At 44.5% G+C, this 15,807-nt stretch overlaps 1 protein-coding gene and 1 non-coding gene across 5 annotated transcripts in view; one reads left to right on the top strand and one right to left on the bottom strand.

Moving 5' to 3' along the window:
* The window catches only part of ADCY9 (adenylate cyclase 9), a 186,304-nt gene that overhangs the window by 128,789 nt on the left and 41,708 nt on the right, over positions 1–15,807 (top strand). For 2 of the 4 annotated variants that reach the window (XM_029058665.1, XM_029058664.1), the window contains exons 2-3: positions 7,117–7,307; positions 13,270–13,362. In XM_029058665.1, the coding sequence (XP_028914498.1) occupies positions 7,117–7,307; positions 13,270–13,362 (284 nt within the window). The remainder of the gene's footprint in view (positions 1–7,116; positions 7,308–13,269; positions 13,363–15,807) is intronic. The other 2 variants (XM_029058667.1, XM_029058666.1) reach the window with 1 other exon arrangement.
* LOC114809600 lies at positions 9,789–9,926 on the bottom strand. The gene has a single exon (XR_003757376.1). It is a non-coding gene; the product is annotated as a small nucleolar RNA SNORA7 (small nucleolar RNA).

Below are 15,807 nucleotides of genomic sequence, written 5' to 3'. Positions count from 1 at the left end.
CCCACCACGCTCGTCCAGCGCTCGTCGTATCCCATCTTGTCTGCTACGTTCACCTCCTCGCCGACCTCCCGGACTGTAGCGTCCTTCCCGTTTCCAGTCAATACTCCCCTCTGCTGTCTGGATTATGTTTGTACGACATTATTTTTCACACACTTCCCCACTCCTCAGGAACCCACAGAGGATGGCCATTGCTCTCTGCTTCAAGCAGCCACTCCTGATCACTGACTCTAAGGCATTCCATCGGCTTTCTCGCCGCTACTTATCCTCGCTTCTCTCCCACTGCACTCCAGCTCACACGTTTTGCTCCCTGCAAGCCAACCTACTCACTGTGCCTTGTTCTCATCTCCCTTGTCACTGGCCTCTTGCTCACCCCTTTCCTTCTGCCTGACTTTCACTTCCCCTGTACATCTGGCAGGCCACTTGCTTTCTTTATCTTCAAGATGCTTCTGAAATCACAACTCCTCCAGGAAGCCTTTCCTGATTAATATCTCATCTCCCCAATCCGCTCCCCTTTTTCCCTCTGCCCAGCTGCCACGTCAGCACTTCTAGTCTACCTTAGCGCTCGGTCACTCACGACCGGCAAAGTGGAGATTGGATACCTCTGCATCTTTGCTGTGTGACCTAGGGTGAGTAGTTTAACTTCCCTGTGCTTCAGTTACCTCACCTGTAAAAAGGGATTCAATCCTCCTCCCTTCAACTTAGACTGTGAGCCCCTTGTGGGACAGGCACTGTATCCAACCTGATTAACTTGTCTACCTAGCGCTTAGAATACCTTAAAAAAATCTCCCTCCCCACCCCGACCCCTGCCCCATTACACTGGCATACGTATCTTCACTTCCCCCTTCCTGTAGTAAACTCCTGTCTCGCCTCCCTGTTTCCCCCACTACTGTCTCATCGATGAACTTGAGTCCTTACCCCTAAACATGTACTCACCTCCAACATCCCAGCACTGAGGTATGGATCTTCAGTTTTTTTGGTTTTTGTTTTTTAAATGGTATTTGTTAAGCACTATGTGTCAAACACTGTTCTAAGTGCTGGGGTAGATGCCAGTTAATTAGGTGGGGCATGGTCCCTATTCCACATAGGTCTCACAGGAGGAAGGAGAACCGGAGAACTGAGAAATGGAGCAGTTAAGTGGGTTGCCCAAGGTTGCATAGCAGGGATTAGGACTGTGAGCCTCACGTGGGACAACCTGATTACCCTCTATCAACCCCAGCGCTTAGAACAGTGTTCTGCACATAATAAGCGCTTAACAAATACCAACATTATTATTATTATTATTATTATTATTGTTATAGCAGACATTTGGCAGAGCTGGGATTAGAACCCAGGGCCTCTGACTCCCAGGCCCATGCTCTTTCCACCGGGCCACCTTTGGATTGTAAATTCCTAGATGACAGGGATCGATTACACTCCCCCAAACACTTATACAGTGCTCTGCGCAGAGTAAGTACTCAAATACTATCGATTGGTTGATTGTTAAATTACTTTCTCAGTCAGTATGCTAAATTACTCACCATGCATCTTTTTACGTGAATATAGACAAAAAAGAAGAGACCCCTTCGATCTGGAAATACCAAGGGCTTAGAGGGAAAACAATCGAAGTTTACAAAATCTTGTTGAAGTGTGTGGACAGGGCAAATACGGAATTGTTGATTGTCAAATCCCATGACACCAGGGCTACCCACTGAAGCTTGAAGGTGAGTAGGTTCAGAAGAAGCTGAGGAGAAGTGTTTGCTCACAACAGGTAGTAAGCATATGGAATTTATTCTCTATAGGGCAGGCAGGATATATCAGTATATATCAATCAGTATCAATATCAGGAAATAGCAATAGCTTCAAGAAGAGTATCGGACGAATATGTTGGTGACGAGTTCAACGTTGTTATTTAAAGGGAAGCCTTAAATGGTACATCCCTAACCACAAGGTTGGGATGTGGGCAACTATCACACCGTTTCCTCCAAGGATTCTCTCATGCCACTGTTGGAGACAGAATATTGGCCTGGTTGGATGACTGTCTTGAAGCAGCCCAGCACTGGAATCCTCATCAACTGTATTCCAGAAAGTCTTCATCCAAATTTCATTCTCCACAGAAGTGTGCTGTCTTAAAAATAAGAAGAAAATACTTTTTTCTCTTCTCCATGCCTTTCCCTAATGGAAGGAACCTCTGATTTTTCCCGATCATATATGAGGCTTGGAAAAAGTTTGGAAAGGGGGACATTATTAGGCGAGGTAACCATAAGGTTGTAGTACTACTCGCCGTACCTCTATCTTGTTTCTCCACCTGGAGACCACTTGCTCAAGTCCTGCCTGGAACCCCTTCTTCCTTCATACCTGGTGGATCACAGCTCTTCTCCATCTTCAAAACCCTTCTGAAGTAAGTTCACCAGGAGGTGTGCCCCCGTTCTTTGCCCATCTCCTTCCCTTTTAGTCCCCAAGTCCCACATCAGCCCTTTCTCACCACCTAAGTATTCATAAACCTCACTTAGCACACATCAAGTGTATGCTGTTACTTCCTTCTCTCTATAATTAACTTGATCATGTGTCTTCCCCACTAGGCTGTAAACTCAATGAGGGCAAGGGAATCTTGTCTGCTAATTCTGTGGTACCCTGTCCAGTGCGTAGTGCAGGGTTATGTACATAATAGGGGGGCAGCAAATCAACCAGTGATTTTTTTGAACAGCTAAGCGCTTGGGATAGTATAATAGAGTAAGTAGACAAAACCTCTGCCTTCAAGGAGCTTGCACTTTGGCAGGGGAGACAGGTGGAGGAGGCAACTGAGGATAACGTGGCTCAGTGGAAAGAGCATGGGCTGGGGAAGCAGAGGTCATGGCTTCAAATCCCGGCTCTGCCGCTTGTCAGCTGTGTGACTTTGGGCAAGTCACTTAACTTCTCTGGGCCTCAGTTACCTCCTCTGTAAAATGGGCATTAAGACTGTGAACCCCACGTGAAACAACCTGATCACCTTGTATCCTCCCCAGTGTCACCTTGTATCCTCCCCAGTGCTTTGCACATAGTAACAAATGCCATCATCATTATTATTATTATTATAAGGACGGAAATAAGTGCTGAGGGGTGAGAGGGTGAGTATTTGAGTGCTTAGTGGGTCCAGTGCAAGGGAGGGAAGATAGAGTGGGGAGATAATAATGTTGGTATTTGTTAAGCGCTTACTATATGCCGAGCACTGTTCTAAGCTCTGGGGTAGATACAGGGGAATCAGGTTGTCCCACATGAGGCTCACAGTCTTCATCCCCATTTTACAGATGAGGGAACTGAGGCACCAAGAAGCTAAGTGACTTGCCCACAGTCACACAGCTGACAAGTGGTGGAGTCAGGATTAGAACCCATGACCTCTGACTCCCAAGCCTGAGCTCTTTCCACTTAGCCAAGATAATACTGACTGACTGATGCAAAAACAGTGAGCAGATCCGAAAAAGGGGCCACTAGGGCAGGGGTAGGTTGGGAACTTGACAAACCGGTGGATTTAGAGAGATGCCAGGCCAATGAGCCAGTGGAAGGGGGAAAAATGGGGCAGCCTTCCCAAACTGAATAAGCCTTGGAGGCCCCTGTCCGGAATCAGCCACCCGCCTGATGCAGAGAGGTTGTTGGTGGTGGTGGGATCCTCTTGTTCCCAGAACAGCACCATCACTGGTTCTGGGGGACCCCAGACCTCATGAATTGCTCTGGCCAGGGCCCTCTCTGCTGTCCACTTTCAACTGGGGATTGGGAAGGCAGGCTGGGCTGGATTGTCCCAAGTGGTGGTACTGTCACTTAGTGTAAAGAGAACGGGCTTGGGAGTCAGAGGATGTGGGTTTTAACCCTGGATCTGCCACTTGTCTGCCATGTGTGACCTTGGGCAAGCCATTTAACTTCTCTGTGCCTCAGTTTCTTCATCTGTAAAATGGGGATTAAGACTGTGAGCACCCTGTGGGACAACCTAATTACCTTGTATGTACCCCAGCACTTAAAAGAGTGCTTGGCACAAAGTAAGCATTTAACAAATACCATAATTATTATTATTAATGCTAACAGGGAGCCTTTTCCACTTTAAATCTAGCCTTGCCTACTAGCTCTGAGTGACCACTTCTCTTCCAAACAGCCTAGACAGCCTGGAGCTCATGTTACCTCCTGTGTCTCCTGGCCTTGGAGTAGGTTGCCCACTGAAAGCGGCAAGGCGTAGTGGGTAGAGCCTGGGCATGGGAGGCAGAAGGTCACAGATTCTAATCCTGGCTCCTCCACTTGTCTGCTGCATGACCCTGAGTAAGTCACTTCACTTCTCTGGGCCTCATTAAAATGGGGATTGAGACTGTGAGCCCCATGTGGGACAGGGACTGTGTCCAACCTGATTTGCTTGGCCCACCCCAGCTCTAAGTACAGTGCCTGGCACAAAGTAAGCACTTAACAACTACCACAATTATCCTTATTATTTGCACTTCAGATGCAGGGCAGGACAGCTCACCAAGGCAGTCATCAATCAGACAATAAATGGTATTCGAGTGCTTACTATGTGCAGAGCACTGTACTAAATGTTTGGGCGAATATTATACTACAGAATTAGCAGACACGTTCCCCGCCCATCACAAGCTTACAGTCTAGAAGGGGAGACAGACATTAATATGAATTAAAGTGATGGCCCAGACCTGGGGCCACAGGAGGCCCTCATAATAATAATAACGATGATAATAATGATAATTGTGGTATTAAAAGTGCTTCTTATGTGCCAAGTACTTTAATAAGTGCTGGGATAGATACAAGAGCCTCAGATTCCATATGAGGTTCACAGTTTAAATAGAAGGAGAACAGATGTTAAATCCCCATTTTGCAGATGAGGGACTTGAGTCACAGAGAAACTAAGTGAATTGTCCAAGGTCACACTGCAGGCATGCAGAGTACCTGGGATTAGAACCCATGTCTTCTGACTCCCAGGCCCATGATCTTTCCACCAGGCCTCTGTGCTTCTCTAATCCTCTCTCTTTTCGCTGAAGAGAGGATTAACAGTAGCAGAAAATCCTGAGTGAGTCCAGTGAGGACTCAAAGATGACGTTCAGTCTTTTTTTAAAAAAGAAATGAAGGAAAAAAAACTGGTTCCTTTTTTCCTTGAAGGACCCTAGGAAGTATCTGAAGGTACATATGCCAACAGCAAAAAAAAAAATGTATTTATGGACTGGGAAATGGAATTGGGGTAAACTGCCTTGTATTTTGTCATTTCTTTTATTTAGGATTTTCCCCATGTATTCATTTTATTGGATTTTAATTAGACATGATCTTGGAAATATTTTGAAACTAGATTAGAATGAAGTTAACTGTGAAAGAGTGAATGGGGAAGTCAAGTATATGAATAGAAAATGTAAAAAAAATTACAGTAGAATTTCATTTAGAACTCCTGACTGTGAATGTTCCCGAAGAATGTGAGAAATCAGTTAGTGGTATTTATTAATAATGATGATGATAATGGTATTTAAGAACTTATTATGTGCCAAGAACTGTTCTAAGTGCTGGAACACTAGAACACTAAGCACTCACTGTTATTGAGCGCTGTGTGCAGAGCACTGTACTAAGTGCTTGGGAGCGTGCAACATTAAACAGACACATTTCCTGACCACAGTGAGTTTACAATCTAGAGGTGGGGAGACTGACATTTAATATAAATAAATTACAGATATATAGATAAGTGCTACAAAGAGAGCAAGTCAGGGGAATGCAGAAGGGAGTGGGAGAAGAGGAAAAGGGGGGGCTTAGAGAAGGCCTCCTGGAGGAGATGTGCCTTCAGTAAGACTTTGAAGGGGGAGAGTAATTGTCTGTCAGATTTGAGCACACAATAAGTGCTTAATAAATATGATTGAATTTGAGGAGGGAGGGCGTTCCAGACCAGAAGCAGGACATGGGATTAGACTGTGAGCCCGTCATTGGGTAGGGATTGTCTCTATCTGTTGCCGAACTGTACATTCCAAGCGCTTTAGTCTTAAGAGGGAGGGAAGACAGGTATTGTATTTCCACTTGACAGATGAGGAAACTGAAGCACAAGGAAATTAGATGACTTGCCCAAGGTCACACAGCAGGCATGTGAAGCTGGGACTAGAAACTGGATGTAGTCCTAGCCAGCACACTTCCTCATGACTCTTGTTTCACGTAGTGAAAAGGGTTAAATGTAGAAGCTAAAATGGCTCTAATGTAAGCGTTGCCGTAATTTTTCCTAACGGGAGTGGGTGTTAAGGGTCATTAAAATTTGTCAGAATTTAAAAGTCAGCAGCTATATCTGGGGTATGCGTGTGTGTGTGTTTGTAGTTTCTTCCACATCTGTACTTTGCCAGAGTGGAGAATAGAAAAGGGTATAGAAAGGAGTTTTCTTCACTGCTGTTAAACCTCTTTGTAATTAATGAAAATGCAGCATGGCCTAGTGAATAGAGCATGGGCCTGGGAGTTAGAGGACCTGGGTTCTAATCCTGGCTCCACCACTTGTCTGCTGTGTGTGACTTTGGCTAAGTCACCTAACTTCTCAGTGCCTCTGTTCCCTCAACTGTTAGAGATTAAGACTTTGAGCCCCAACTGGGCCATGGACTGTATCCAACCTGCCTTGCTTGTACGTTCCCCAGTGCTTAGTAGAGTGCCTGGGTGTACGTTTTCCAGTGCTTAGTACAGTGCCTGGGACATAGTAAGCACTTAGCAACTTCCATTAAAAATAATTATAAAATAAAAGAATCAAGATCATCATTCTGTTTAAAAAAAGTTTCTCTATGCCTACGTGGAAAATTTTCTATAATACTATAGAGAAAATTAGATTTCTATGTAGTCCCCTTATAGACCATAAGCTCATTGTGGGCAGGTAACATGTCTGCCAATGCTGTTGTATTGTACTCTTCCAGGTGGTTAGTACAGTGTTCTGCACATAGGAAGCGCCCAATCGATCAAAGGTATTCATTCATTCAATCATATTTATTGAGCACTTACTATGTGCAGAGTAGTGTACTGGGGGCTTGGGAGAGTAAAATATAATAATATAAGCAGAGTTGGTAAACATATTCCCCGCCCACATAAATACCACTGATTTGATTTCTACATTATTGTGTTTGGATGGTGGTTTCATGGTAAAATGACTGTGATACTTTTTCTCCTTAGGTTTGAAGACATACCTGATTTCAGGTCAGAAAGTGAAGGAACCACAATGCAGCTGTTCAGAGACAGTAGTCGCTGGCTTGGAGGCAGGTGCCGGGTCGAGATTATCTTCAGGCCCTACGGTCCAGGTCCCAGTGTCTCCAGAGAGTACGGATGATTTGACGCAGACCACCAAAGCCTTGGAGAAAACTAAGGTGAGTGTTTTCACAAACAAATACATCTCCTTCTTGGGAAGTCTTTCATTGAATACACTTTGCTGTATTAGTTCTGTAGATAGCAGGATTCAGTCAGGGATTCTAGAGGAAAGAGCATGGGCCTGGGAGTCAGAAGATCCAGGTTCTAATTCTAGCTCCGCCACTCGACAGCTGTGGACTTTAAGCAAGTCACTTTTCTCATTTCTTCATTTCATTTCTTCATCTGTAGAATGGGGATTAAGACTGTGAGCCTCTTGGGGGGCTAGGCTTCAATCCAATCGAATTATCTCATACCTACTCCAATGCTTAGTACAGTGCCTGGCTCAGAAAAATGACTTAGCAAATATTATAAAAATAAAAAAAAATGACCTCTAGCACAATGTTCGCCCATCAAAACTGCTGCTTTGCATTTTCAACATTCTGTTACTCCTCTGTGGGATATTGTCCGCCACTGATATTGTTTATGATAGTTGTGGTCAGTTTTCCCTGTGGCCATTTGGAAGGTGCTCTCCAGTTGCAGAGAGAAGATGTCTCTTCCCCCAGCAGCCTCCCATAATCTCCCCTTCATTCTGCCTTTCACCTCTGCTCTCTTCGGCCAACAAGTGAAGTGACAGTGGGGGGTGAAGCAGCAGAAACAAACTCCTGTTGGGACACACAGTGATAATTGAGATAACCACAGCCCTCTTGGAGCCAGCTACTGGACTCTCAAAACCCTGTGGCATCTGTGTGTCAGAAGGCATAAGTTATCAGCTGTTGCTGGCAAAAGGGTCAGAAAACCCCTCTCCGTGCCTGTCTTGCAGGTCCTGTCCCATCCCTTACTTACCTTGCACTTCAAAAGCCACACAAGTGGTTTTTAAACGGTCATAGCTCAGGGGTGGGTCATAATGGTGATACCGATTAAACACTTATCGTGTGCCAAGCAGCATACTAAGCACTGGAGTAGATTAAAAAATATTCTGAGTAGACACACTCCTTAACCTACATGGGGCTTACAGTCTAAGGGGAAGGGAGCCCCAGCTTTCCCCACTTCACAGATGAGAAAACTGAGGCCTAGAGAAGACCAAGGTCACACAGCAGGCAAGTGGCAGAGCAAGATGAGAACCCAGATGCTCTGACCCCCGGGCCTGGGCTCTTTTCTCTAGGTCATGTGACAGGGCAAGCTGACAACATCCACACTGCACTGGTTCTCCTCCCCACCGTCCTGTGACTTGAGAGCACTGAAGTGCCAGAGCCTGGGATGGGATGAGATGGGGGTCAGTATAGCAGAGAATAGGCAGGGAAAATGTGACAGGGTTCAAAAAATAAAAAGGCAAGTGACTTTAGGCGGCATACCCTGAGGGTGGGGGAGAGGTGAGGATAAGGTCTTTCAAAAGCCATGGGAACAGGATCAATGTTTTAAAAAAGAACAGGGAAAGTGGAGATGGAGTGTGGAGGAGAGCAAAACAAAAAAACAGAAGGACCACAGCTAGTAGTGGTAGGAAGATTTTCACAGCCTTTGCCCACAGCAGCTATCTAGTGCTTCTCCTAACCTGGTAACCTTCCAGGACTGGGCAAACAGGTTAGCACACATGTTCTGCGCCCACTTTTGTGGGAGTGCCAGTTCTTCTCTCCATCCTGTATTCCTCTGGCAGTTTTTAACAATCTCTTCTTCTCCTGGTTGTCAGGCTCGCCGAGTGGAGAGTCCAGTCGCACAAACCAAAAGTAATGATCTGATACCCCAGATGATTATAATCCTCATGTTGGCAGGGGCGGGACGGTAGGGATCTTAGTTCTATTAGAAGTAGATTCTAATGTGGCCCCTGAGGTCCAAAAATGTAGCTGTGATACAAGAGAAGCCATGTGAGAGTAGACTCCTCCCCTACTACTATTACTTTTAATTGGGGTAAAAAGACTTGCTCCTCCTTTTCCTGTCTAGGAAATGCTTCCTCTTTCTCTTGGGATCCTGCTCTTTTTGCTCCAGGCCCAAGCAGAAGCAGGAGGCCAATGAATTTTGGATGTAGGGTAGGAATAGATCATTCCACCCCCATCCGCCTAGAGATTACCACTCATTTGAAATTATGCAGCACAACTCCTGAGCCAGTGTCCCCATTCCTGTAGGGAGAGTAGCAAGGACCCCATTCCTTCTCTTCCCTTCTTCCCTCCCTTTGCTTTTCTCTCTGTCTCTGTCTCTCTCTGTGTCTCTCTCTCCTTCCTACAACTTGTGGATTGGTGGTATGGTGGAAGGGGTGCAAAGAAAGGCAACCAAGATGATAAGTCTTGTTTTATGCCATCGAGGCATTTCCGCCCCAGAGCGACTCCATGGACACAGCTCTCCCAGAACGCCCCACTTCCACCTGCTGTCGTTCTGGTAGCGTAGCCATAGAATTTCCTTGGTAAAAATCCAGAAGTGGTAAACCACTATTGCCACTTTCCGTGCAGTAAAGTTGAGTCTCCGCCCTCGACTCTCCCAGTTCCACTGCTGCCCAGAACAGGTGAGTTTTGACTTGTAGCAGATTATCTTCTATTTGCTAGCCACTGGCCAAGCTAGGAATGGAAAGGATATGCCTCTGCTTGACTCTCCCTCCCATAGCCGAGTCTGGTAGAGTACTAGAAACTCTCCAGGTGCCATACTGAGAGGGGAAGATGAATAGTAGAGTGAAGAAATTTCAGTTAGGCAAGCTAAAAATGCTCTTCACTCCAGAAGAGTCTCTTACAGCCTCTAGGCTATAAACTCATTGAGGGCAGGGAAAGGGTCTTCCAAATCTGTTATATTGTACTCTCCCAAGTACTTAGTACAGTGGTCCTCGCACAAGAAGCGTTCAATCAATATTATTGATTGATTGGCAAGATCAAGGCCAAGAGAGGATGTGATTGACACCTTCAGAATAATGAATGGTGTGGGTAGGGTAAACAAGGAACTGTTGTTCACTAAACCCACACCAGTAGGACGGGGGTCCTCATTGAAACCTGAAGATGCTGCTAGGTTTAAAACAACAAAAGAATCCACTTCTTCATGTGGCAGGTGGTAAGCAGTGGGGTTTTGTTATTACCAAGGGAAGTTGTGCAGACCAAAAGTATCGGATTCAAGAGTTTAGAGTAATTCATGAACAAGAGGTCTGTAGTGGTTAACCGAAGGGATAGTTGGGGTTAGAAAAAGGAAAAGGTTGGTTATGTTAAATAAAAAGTTGGGGATTTTAAGCATTAAAGTGCCAAAGCGGCAGCCATCACACAGGTCCTCTAGGCGTCCTGTTTCTACTATCCAGTGGAACGCTGGCTTGGATTAGACCATTGGTCTGACCAAGCAGTGGCATTTTTTGTGTCTTTTTTGACTCTTCTTAACATAGTACTGATGGGAAAATTAGGAGAAAGTTCATGAGTTCTCTCTTCTCTATACTGAGTTTGAGATGCCGTGAAACATTATTGAAAATATGGATTGAGGAAAAATGTCTCAGGGAGAGAGCTGGGTTCGAGAATTCCTTGTTTAGTAGCTGAAGTAGGAGAAACTGAGCAGCTGCGATGGCAGGTGTTAGGTGATGATGAACAAATCAATCAGTGGAATTTGAGTGCTTACTGCATGCCCAGCACTGTACTGAGCACTTAGAAGAGAGAACAGAATAAAAGGATCAGCATACATTCCCCACCCACTTACAGTCTAGCCCTGGAAACGGAGTGAAGAAAGAGAAGATCCAGAATAGCAGCAGACACTGAAGAGCTAAGTTGGAGAGACAGGAGTCAGCCAATCAGTGGTATTCACTGCGTGCAGACCACTGTTCTAAAGCACTTGAGAAAGTGTAATACAACCGGAGTTAGTAGGTACGAAGCCTGCCCACAAGAAGCTTAGAGTCTACAGGAGGGAATAGATATTAAAGTAAATTACAGATAGAGGAAATGTCAGAATATAAGGAGATGTCTATAAGTGCTCTCGGGCTGGAGTGAGTATCAAAGTGTGCCGAGAAGTACACATGTAAGGGCATGGGCCAGGCAGAGGGAAGGGAAGATATAAAGGGATATAAGGGCTTAGAGAAGCAGCGTGGCTCAGTGGAAAGAGCACGGGCTTGGGAGTCAGAGATCATGGGTTTGAATCCCGGCTCTGCCACTTGTCAGCCAGGTGACTGTGGGCAAGTCACTTCACTTCTCTGGGCCTCAGTTCCCTCATCTGTAAAATGGGGATTAAGACTGTGAGCTTCACGTGGGACAACCTCATTACCCTGTATCTACCCCAATGCTTAGAACAGTGCTCTGCACATAGTAAGCGCTTAACAAATACCAACGTTATTATTATTATTATTAGTCAGGGAAGGCTTCCAGGCAAAGAATCAAAAGAGAAGTTGGAGAGGCAGTAGAGAATCAGTGGTACTGAACATAGCAGAAGTGCAGAGGAACATGGACATAGACCTGTCTCAACCAAATTTCAAGTGCTCTATTCTAAGTGGAGAAACTGTAAGCTCCGTGGGCAAGGAACACGTCTACCAGCTCTGTTGAATTGTACTCTCGCAAGCGCTCAGTACAATGCTCTGCACACAGTAAGCGCTCAGTGAAGACAATTATATAATCCTAGTAGCAGGGCGAGGCTATCTTTTAAAGACAATGCTCTTCCTCTTGTTAGCATTTTCAGTCTTTGAGTTGTTCAAAGAGAGGCTTTAGGAGATCTTAAGCATCGCAGGTGGATTTGGTGACCAGTCAAGACCCAAATCATATCTGTACCATGGATATACCTAAAACCTCAGATTGGAAGGTAACACCTCCCCGTCATGTGTGCTGCTGTACTCTTAACTGTGATTGTCCCAGATTTTAGGTATGGAGTGCACAAGCCATTGTAAATAACAGAATGCAAGAAATAAAATGTGCCACGAAAAGATAACAGAAATGAAAGGATTGGATCATTTTTAACTGATTAGTCATAATAATAGACAGCGGGCGGTCATCTTTCCAGTTTAAGATGCATAAGTTGCTCTTGTGTAAGAGCATCATAATTAACTCTTGAAACTAACCTTTAGAAATTATCACTTCAATGACATCCAATTAGGAAGTGTTCCTGCTTGTGCTGTTGTTCATTAACCTCCCATTAATCTATTATTCAGCACCTCTGGGCTGCTTTCTCACTGGGTTCTCAGAATGTTTGCAGTAAGTAATGAAGCTAATGATGCTTGTTTGCCCACATGGGGACAGTTCCCCAGAAACATTTCTCTTTCCGAAGCTTTATGCTTCTCCTTTGAGGTGCATCTTCAGATCTGGCCCCAGGGACAGTCCCTTTATGAAAACCTCTATGGCTTATTTTCTGACATTCAGTAGAAGATAATTTATTTTCTCTGTGTCCTCGTATAAAATCACCACGAGTGAGCTCAGTCCAGTAGTTTTTGAAAATGTAATATAGGTTTTTAGAGATGTTTTTTGATCAACAGCAAGAGTGGAAATGCAACAGATGTATGTGTGAATACATGCGTGTCTCAGTGCTATGTCATTGTGACTGTGTTGTTGTTTTTTTATTCCAGTTTTTGTTTTGTCTTTCTTCAGTTTGTACTTTTATGTCTCATGTTTCTTCACCAGGGAAACAATCCACAAGTAGGAGAAAGATTTCAAGCATCTTATCAGGGGACTTAAATTTGTCATCACTTTAACAGTCAGGTTGAACTCATTTTGGCCAAGGTTTGATTTTCCAGAATTTCCAGATGAAAGGAGACCACTTAAGATCTAATGACTAATAGAGGGAACAGCCTGACCCTCCTTATCACCAGCTTCCCATTGTTTTCAGGCCAACGGTGGCTGGGCCTTCTCCCTGGCTTCTAAAGAAGAGCACAGCTACTGCCTGAGAAATCACAGTTTGAAACCAGCTCTATTTCAAGGAAAAGACACTGTCTAGTTACCCTTCCCAGGAGATAGATTGTTTGGGTTTGGTCTCGGGCACCCAAAAAGACGCTTGACTATGCCCAGGTACATTTGGCAACACCACTATTTCCCCTATTATTTTGTTATCCAAATCAAGGTTCATGGAAAGGAACACGGAGAAGGTGACACAAAGGCAACAACAGAGTCATTCTCAGGTGAAGAAGGAACAACCTGGATTCAAATCAGTGAGGTAATTGCCAGTTGAGCCCCCCCAGATCTGGCCACTGCAGGGTTCTTCAGTGACTTGTCAGTAAGGTTCTACTATCTCCAGATTTGGGGGGACTCTACGGTACAGTGCTAGGCACGAATAAGTGCTTTAGTAAGTACATTTGATTGCTTGACCCAGTCCTGATAACCAAATTATTTTTAACATGCCTTTTTGGCAGAGAAAAGCACGTGGACACCCTGAAATGTCTTTATGCTGCTTGAGTCGGAGTGGGGGTCTGGGGGAGGGAGGGGAGAAATACATGCAGCTTCCTTCTGATATTTAAAACTGCCTCAGTGATCCTACAAATTTAAGACGGCTTGCTCTCCTCCTGCTCAGAAGCAGAGTTGGACTCTTTGAAAGCAATTTGGTACATTTATTTCACAACTCAATCCTGAACTGAGAAAATTTTTCACTTTGGAATTTAAACCACTATCTTTTCAGGTGTTTGATGATCAATATGCTTCTATTATACGATTGAAGCCTGAATTCTTAGAGTATTTCTGACTCGGGAACAATTTATTCAACTAATCACAGCAGACCATAACACATATGGATATTAGTGAAGTCAATTACTGAAGAGAGCTAAAATACTAGAGTTTTTGAGTCAAAATGTGCATCTTGACACTTCTGTATAAAAGTGGACACTTGAGTCCAGATTAATCTCTCAAATTTGCATGAAAATTATTATTCCAAAGTAAGAAAATTTTCAAACTGTATGTAGATTGAGGATGATTTGAAAATTGAAACCTAAGAATACAGCTATTGAAAGTACTGAATTATCTTTTGTCTTAGAATCTCCATCCTCAACCTCCCATCTAACATACAATCCTGCATCTCCTGCCTTCAAGACTGCAACAGGCACCTCAAGCTCAATATGTTTAAAATGGAACTATCACATTCTCCTAAACCCATTTCTCTTTTTAGCTTTCCCATCTCCTTCGATAACACCACCATCTTCCCTTTCCCAGAAACCCGCAACCTTGGTGTCATTCTTGATTCCTCAGTATCTTTTAGCTCTCACATTCACTCTGCTGCCAAGTCCTTACTGGTTCTTCCAATACATTTCCCAGATCTTCCCCCTTACTTTCCACCTAAACAGCTACCACCCTGTTCTGGTCATATTGTGGGAAGAATATTGTATCAGCCTCCTTCCTGTCTCCCTCCCTCCAGACTTTTCCCCCCTCCAATTTGTACTTCAGGAATTCTCCTTTTAAAGCCTCACTCAGAACTCCTTCAACTTTTCCAACACCTCCATTTGTTCCGTATTTCCCTCCAAATCAAGCAGTTCTCCCCATATTTTATCACTTTCTAATTTCCATTACTCTCCAGCAGACCTGTGCACACTCTGTACTCTCCTCCCTTTATCTCTCCCTGTCTCTCCTTCTTTTCCTTCTCTCTTTCTCTCTCCCCCTCCCTCTCTCCCCCTCTCTCTCTTTGCTCTTCATAATGTTATGGCGCTGAAATTGTACCTTTCTCTCAATTCTCCTGCCACCACCCCCTTTCTCATGCTATTCCCCCTGCCTGGAACGTCTTTCCTCCACAAATACAAGAGACCCCAGCTCTCCTCGTGTTCAGATCCTTCTTAAAATCCCCCCTCCAACGAAGCTTTACTGTGATAAATGCCTAACGTCCAAGTTCCGCCTTCTCACCAGTCACCTGTAGCACTTCTGTATTTATTTTTTCCCTCCTCAGCATCTGTATGTATTTATTAAGTTGTACATCCAGTGGTTTGTGCCGATTCTAGTCCATTTATAAATATTTTGTCTGTGCCCCCTGTTGGAGTGTCATCTCATTGGAGGCAGATGTCTCTTCATGCTGTTGTACCTTCCCAAGCATTTAGTACAGTGAACTACAGTGCTCAGTGAGCACTCAGGCCCTTCCGTTTCTAATACTATCACTAGTGCTGTTATTAATACTACAATTACTATCATTACAACGTGGCTCAGTGGAAAGGGCCCGGGCTTGGGAGTCAGAGGTCATGGGTTCAAATCCCGGCTCCGCTGCTATTCAGTTGTGTGACTTTGGGCAAGTCACTTCACTTCTCTGTGCCGCGGTGACCCCATCTGTAAAATGAGGATGAAGACTGTGAGCCCCACGTGGGACAACCTGATCACCTTGTATCCTCCCCAGCGCTTAGAACAGTGCTTTACACATAGTAAGCGCTTAACCATTACCATCATTATTATAATTATTACTGCTACTGCTGCTAGTATTATTGTTAATACTAAGACTGGTGCTACTTTTAGCAGTACAATTAGTACCTCTGCTAACAATAATAATAATAATTATGGTATCTGTTAGGTACAGGGTAATCAGATTGCCCCACGTGGGGCTCACAGTCTTAATCCCCATTTACAGGTGTGGTAACTGAGGCATAGAGAAGTGAAGTGATTTGCCCAAGGTCACACAGCAGACAGGTGGCAAAGC

This window comes from Ornithorhynchus anatinus, chromosome 2, assembly GCF_004115215.2.
Source record: "Ornithorhynchus anatinus isolate Pmale09 chromosome 2, mOrnAna1.pri.v4, whole genome shotgun sequence".
Classification (NCBI taxonomy): Eukaryota; Metazoa; Chordata; class Mammalia; order Monotremata; family Ornithorhynchidae; genus Ornithorhynchus; species Ornithorhynchus anatinus.
This window is presented reverse-complemented; position numbering and strand designations above follow the sequence as displayed.